The 6056-nt window shown below is 39.6% G+C and overlaps 2 protein-coding genes across 2 annotated transcripts in view; one reads left to right on the top strand and one right to left on the bottom strand.

Annotated features, from left to right (window-relative positions):
- The window catches only part of slc39a1 (solute carrier family 39 member 1), a 30083-nt gene extending 29509 nt beyond the window's left edge, over window positions 1-574 (bottom strand). The window contains exon 1 of the mRNA XM_036136205.1: window positions 218-574. Within this exon, the coding sequence (XP_035992098.1) occupies window positions 218-332 (115 nt within the window). The 5' untranslated portion in view covers window positions 333-574. The remainder of the gene's footprint in view (window positions 1-217) is intronic.
- A 379-nt stretch (window positions 575-953) lies between these two features.
- LOC118556400 (transmembrane protein 208) lies at window positions 954-5079 on the top strand. The gene is made up of 6 exons (XM_036136206.1): window positions 954-1149; window positions 1756-1851; window positions 3560-3619; window positions 3707-3843; window positions 4231-4315; window positions 4424-5079. The coding sequence occupies exons 1-6, from the start codon at window positions 1144-1146 to the stop codon at window positions 4559-4561; spliced, it is 522 nt and encodes a 173-aa protein (XP_035992099.1). The 5' UTR covers window positions 954-1143; the 3' UTR covers window positions 4562-5079.
- Window positions 5080-6056: the final 977 nt, after the last annotated feature.

The following is a 6056-nucleotide window of genomic DNA, read 5'->3' as shown; positions in this document are numbered from 1 at the left end:
CTCGGCGTTAGTGTCATAAAGAAATAAGAAATCTATAACAATAAAAACGTGTTTTTTTAGGCATTAGGTGGCTCGAGATGCGAGGACGATGAAAGCCTTAAAACGGCTGATATACGCGTTCAAACTCTTAAATAAACTCGTACTAAAACACAAACAAGGCAGTGAAACCCGCACATTGAAATAAAATGTAAAATAAATAAATAAATAAATCACCAACCTGTCCCGTTTGTGTCTCTGAACCATTTGACTCTGGCGGGGATGAATCCAAACAGTAGAGTCAGGAGCAACAAGCCCACCAAAGCTCCGATTTTCACCTGCAGCAGGTAGTCCATGGTTAGCCCGGACCGTCAAAGAGGGAGTGAGGAGTCGGGCAGAAACTCTACCAACATCGGAGTGTCTATCAAGCCAATAAACAGGCTGCTAACATCTGCGTCCGACGAGCGAGGAGCGCCTCACTGAAGCGACCAGCCGCAGTGTTGATACTTAGAAACTGGTTGTGCTGCTGCTACGGTGGCCGAGGACGATCATAACGATCGCTTCCGAGAAAGCGACGAGCCTCGGAGTAGGTTTTGTTCTGGTGTAAATTGGTCGATTTGCCTGACTATTAAGAGCCGTGTTACACTTTTTTAACACATTTAGTTATCGTAAATGTTGCCTATTATCTAAGTGGTGACATGCTGATTCCCAGTGTTTTATGGCGTTGGCACAAATAAAATACATGTGTAAAAATATATTGAGGGTTGTAAATGTGAAAAATGTAAAAAAAAAAAAAAAAAAAAAAAAAACACGCTCAAAGGGGTATGAATATTTTTGCAAGTTACTGTAAAAGCATTTCCCAAAAGCACTACCCGCTGTTTTTCTTCCAGCTATGATAAATACATGTACTGACCAGCAGGTGGCAGCATTGCCCAATGAGCTCAGCGCTGACCTCGCCACTCGCTACGACATATTCCTGCGCCGGAAATGCTTCCTTCCGCCGAAGCCCTGAGTGCTGATGTGTTTCTAAGACATTTTAGCAGGCAGGGAGCTCAGGGTCTAATTGTTTTATGCCGGCATCATAACGGAGCGAAGCGGCGGCTGCTGTGAGGTCCATGACAGAGAAGACCCAGCGGAGGAGATCCTCGGCAGAGACCAGCAGAGGGAATGGCGGTGAGAAAACCATTCACAATCCTCTGAAGACAGAGGCTGAAGCAGGAACTCTGGTTCATTTCTGCATGAACTGACTGTAGTTACTGTAACTGATCCTGCTGGCATAACGGGACATATCACAACCAACCGAAACACAATAACATCACATTTTAGTGTCTTTATTTTATTTTTATATAACATTCAGAACAAGAAACACTTTATCAGACCCCCTGTTTCAGAAAAGAAAAGTCTGCCTCGGTGCCCTTTCAAGTCTTTCTACATGATCGCTTTTGTTAATATTACAAACAACTTACCTGTCGCTAATATACTTGAAAACGCATCTAAATTCAAGCACAGTCCCAGTTTTAAATCTGATTAAATAAAAAATAAAAGGCAAAGAACCCCTTTAAGAGTTATTTCCTGATGTTTTGCTTCTTTCTGATAACATTCATCCATCCACTTTCCCATAACTGCATATTTTGACAATATTTCCTCCGGAAAGCAGCAGTTCTATGATTAAATGATGATCTTTTGCATTTATTGTTTGCTGAAATGCACTGGCTTCTTTCGGTCAGACTGAGAGCGGTCCAGCAATGCTCACCAAGCTCTCTGTGTTTTCTCCTGAAGCCCAAAGGCAAAGTTGGAACAAAAGGAAAGAAGCAGATCTATGAGGAGAACGAGTCGACGCTCAAGTTCTACACTAGAGTCATCCTCGGGGCCAATGTAAGAGAGACACGTACATTCATTTAGCTGTTTCTTTGGTGCCAGTGGATGATTACCAGATCCTATTGACTGGATGTTGACGGATATAAGACTTATCAGGTCGCTCATTGGTGTCAAAACCTTGACACCTTTACTACGCATTGATTTATGATCCTTTTCTTGCCCTTACTTTTCAAGCAAAACTCAGATCAGTCTAGTAGTCAGAAAATGTCTCATCTACTGCCCCCTTTGGGTCACCACAGTTGGATTCTGGCTTACTCAAATCCCAACATTGATTTTTATTTATTTATTTATTTTAATGGAGCTGGTTGATCCTATAGCCCTCGGTCATTTAGAGGCAACAGCTATTTAAAGGTTCTGTCCTCCTAACACAATGTGTTTTTGTGCCATAACCGCCTCATACGAAACAAATGTCTTATTCCATTACTCAGGCTTTAGTTTCAGATAAAGAAACAAAACAAACAAGAACATAACCGTGCTTCCAGAACCATGTTTTCATATGAACAGGTTCCTTTAGTGTTTTATGATGTATACAGTTAATAACACATAACATCTGTAACGTTCATTTAATGTGATTGCTTCTCATACAGAGAACTAAGCAACAAAAAAAGAGACAAACAACAATGCAACTGGATTTAGTTGTAGCTTAGTAGGGCTGATTGTCCAGAATATTACGTCATTGTACTCTTTAGTCACATGTCAAAGAGCAGCTGATGCTATGCTACCTGTGTGAGCCTACCTGTGTACAGCCTGCAGCCTCAACAAGAGTGATAGGTGGCGCTCCTTTAGTTTATATGCTCTGTTTTTTCTGCAAGAATTATTTTAAAACAGCATCATTTGTTTTTCTTTTAAATGAGGAAAAAAAGGATCATAGTTTTTTATCAGCCTCCTGAGAGGCAGTGCACAGGAACAGGTAGGGCAGGAGCAATGCAGTGTTTGTCTATAGAGCCAGAGAAAACTCCAGTCTCTCTGTTTTCTCTGGCTCTCATTAAAAAAGAGCTTAAGCCATAAGAATGTTATTAAAAATGTCTTTGCTATATCTTGGTGTCATTATAATTTCTTTGCCTAAATAAAAGTAACAATTTTCCTGGGTAATTGGTCCAAAAACTTGGGTTTGGAAAATCAGTGGGTCCAGTTTGAGACGTAAGGTTTTTATCGGATCAGAAATATACTCAGGAGTGCTTTAAAAAAGTTAAAACTAAGATTGTGCATGCATAGTCTCTTTTATTTTTGCTGAGTTCTTCTGTTAGTTCCTGTCAAATGTCTCGCTGCAGAGTTTTCTATAAGTTCAGAACGATAAAGGGTCTTTTTTTTCTTTTCATAAAGATCTACACATTGTGTTACGTTAATCTAAGCAACAGGAATTTTAAGCATGGATATAATTTCCAGCTCATCATTTGGCACTAACTTATTATTATTATTATTTTTAAACATCCACAAGTGGAAAAAGCTGATTTTTAATTATAAGTGTAGGAGGATGATTTAAGGAGGCTTAATGGTCAACCATGAAGTTCCCCAAGACTTGATTGAACTGTTGAGTCTTAGAAGTTTTAACATGTTGCCTGGTTTCTGAATCAAGATGATGATTGAAGTTCAGTTACAGATTGTTATCACTCAAGCATTGATTAAGGACAACAAAAGCAATCAGTTAAATGTTTGTGGCCTAAATTTGGATGAGATTCCACAACTGATCACATTTCTCCTGCAGGCGATATATGCAGCTGTGAATTTTTTCGTTTTCTACAGTTCTTCCACATTTTGGACCTGGGTGAGTGAATTCAAGATTTTCCAAAGTGTCAAAACGTACACATGTCGTTGTCCTTTCTGGCCGCTGATCTCGTGGTGCTTCTTGCAGCTGCTGCTGCTGTTCGCGCTCGCCGTATACGTCGGGAGTTACCGCTCCATGTCGGCCATGGCCAAGCCAGCGTTTGCTGAGGACGGAAGTCTCCTGGATGGAGGAATAGACCTAAACATGGAGCAGGGGATGGCAGAGTAAGCCTTATTTACTGTAGTAGCTGAATTATTTAAGCAAAAATAAATAAATAAAAAGGTTGAACTGTCTCTTTAAGGGGAACTCAGTGTGAGCCCTTTCAATAGGAGATTGATGTGTTTGCAGAACCGTTATAAGACTTTATATATGATGCTAATTTAAAGCAACTTATAAAAATGCTCTCTGGATGGGTTTATAAATTCCTGATTTACTTTTAATAAAACATTGAGGAGATGTTGGCTTAAAAAGTGGATTTCACTTCTAATCCAACAGAAGTTTCTTGTGTATGGGACAAATTTCTTTATTTCTAGGCATTTGCCTAAAACTGTGTAATAACATGGTAAAAGCCTTATTCACTGATGATTTGTATTTGTTTTGTTTTGTTTTAGGCACCTGAAAGATGTAATCCTCCTTACTGCCATAGTGCAAGTGCTAAGCACCATTTCGTCGTATTTCTGGTACCTTTGGTTGCTGGTAAGAACATTTTCTAGAAGGTTTGCAGGCAGGGCCACTGATCCATACAGATGTTTTCCCATCTCTGATACATAATTTCTTCTTCTCATGCCATTTTCCATGTTTTAGGCTCCGGCTCGGGCCCTGCACCTGCTTTGGGTGAACTTTTTGGGTCCTTGGTTTATGGCAGAAAGCCCCTCAGCACCAGAGGAGGTGAATGAGAAAAAGCAGAGAAGACAAGAGCGCAAACAGACGAGGCGATTCTGATGCGGCAGAGCACACCGAGCAGTATTTTTATACTCGCAATCTAATATACCGAAAGCGGGGGACCCGTAAGTTATTCAGGAAGACATTTTTTGTTATTAAGTTAAATCCAGTTGACATCTGATAAAGTGGGATCTTGTTTTCCATGTTTGTTTTCTTTCCGCTTTCATGCTGTAATCGAATTTTCTCCCTAAATTATGAAATGAAATGTTCCCTATTTAGACGATGCCTCTGTCCAAATCCCATTTGTCTTCATGAGGAGATTTAGGAGTTCAGCTTTTGCAGAATGCTTTCATACCAACATCCCCTGCAGATTTTCTTTTTTCTTTTTTTTTTTCTTCTTTTTTTAAATTTTTTGTTCCACACCACTGCTCAAAAACATTTGTAATGTTATGTCTTATATTTTAGTTTTTAAAAAAAGGTTTTCTGTAACGCTCTGTGTCCTGTTGTTATAAAATCAAACTCAAAAGCCTTAAGAGGAGAGCGGGAACAACTTTGCAATAAACATGGTCCTGTCTGTGCGTCTGTGCTGAGTTTTTCATAGTAAATGCTGAATGAGTTTTTCATGACAGAAGAGCTGTTCTTCCACTTTACAAAAAATACAATTTCCTGAGCAAATACGAAAGTTAATAAATCCTGAAAACAAGAAGATAGCTAAGAAAACGTGGGCATTTTCCCTCATGGACTTTTATATAGCTGGGATCGCTTCCTGGGCTCTAATGAATAATAATAAAAAAAAAAAACTAAAGACATCAGTTCCTTTATGAGGAATATCACCTTTTTAATGAGGTAGAACCCCCCCCCCCCCCCCCCCCACCCCCCCCCCCCCCAAAACCAACAAAACCTAGGAATGGTTTAAAGCACAGGTGTCAAACTCAAGGCCCGCGGGCCGAATCCGGCCCATCAAGGTAAATTATCCGGCCCTCAAGAGCCAAAAAAAAAGGCACTTCATGTCATAAAGTAGAGGCATATATCCTTTCAAAGTGTATAAAGTGGCTAAAACTGTGCCTCCTGTAAGTGTAACTCACCCCAATATCAACTTTTTTTGCAGATAAACTGTATAAATTGGGCCTAAGGTTGCTACTTTTATGTTACTGTGAATTTTTTATATTTCTATGTGAACTGGAATGAAATTATGAAATGAAAAGTATCGTCTATACACGTGCAACCGGCCCTTTTAGTGACTTCATGACGCCAAAGTGGCCCGATATAGAAATGAGTTTGACACCCCTGGTTTAAAGTAATAGGTTTTCATTTCCTATATGTGAATATGTGAAAATCTCCTCTTGGAGAAGGTAACAGAAGTCATCTAGGGTGTAGAGTTAACGTAAACTGGATGTAAACTCTCATGAATTCAATGCTTTTGCATATCGGAATGTAATTAAATGCCTGGACTGATGCAGGTTCTAAAGGTATTTAATTGCAGCCACAAAAGTCCAAACACAACAGATCCCACATTGTTATTTGTTAAAGACAAAGCCTAAACAGAGGAGAAGAA

The sequence above is a fragment of the Fundulus heteroclitus genome, chromosome 4 (assembly GCF_011125445.2).
Source record: "Fundulus heteroclitus isolate FHET01 chromosome 4, MU-UCD_Fhet_4.1, whole genome shotgun sequence".
NCBI lineage: Eukaryota > Metazoa > Chordata > Actinopteri > Cyprinodontiformes > Fundulidae > Fundulus > Fundulus heteroclitus.
This window is presented reverse-complemented; position numbering and strand designations above follow the sequence as displayed.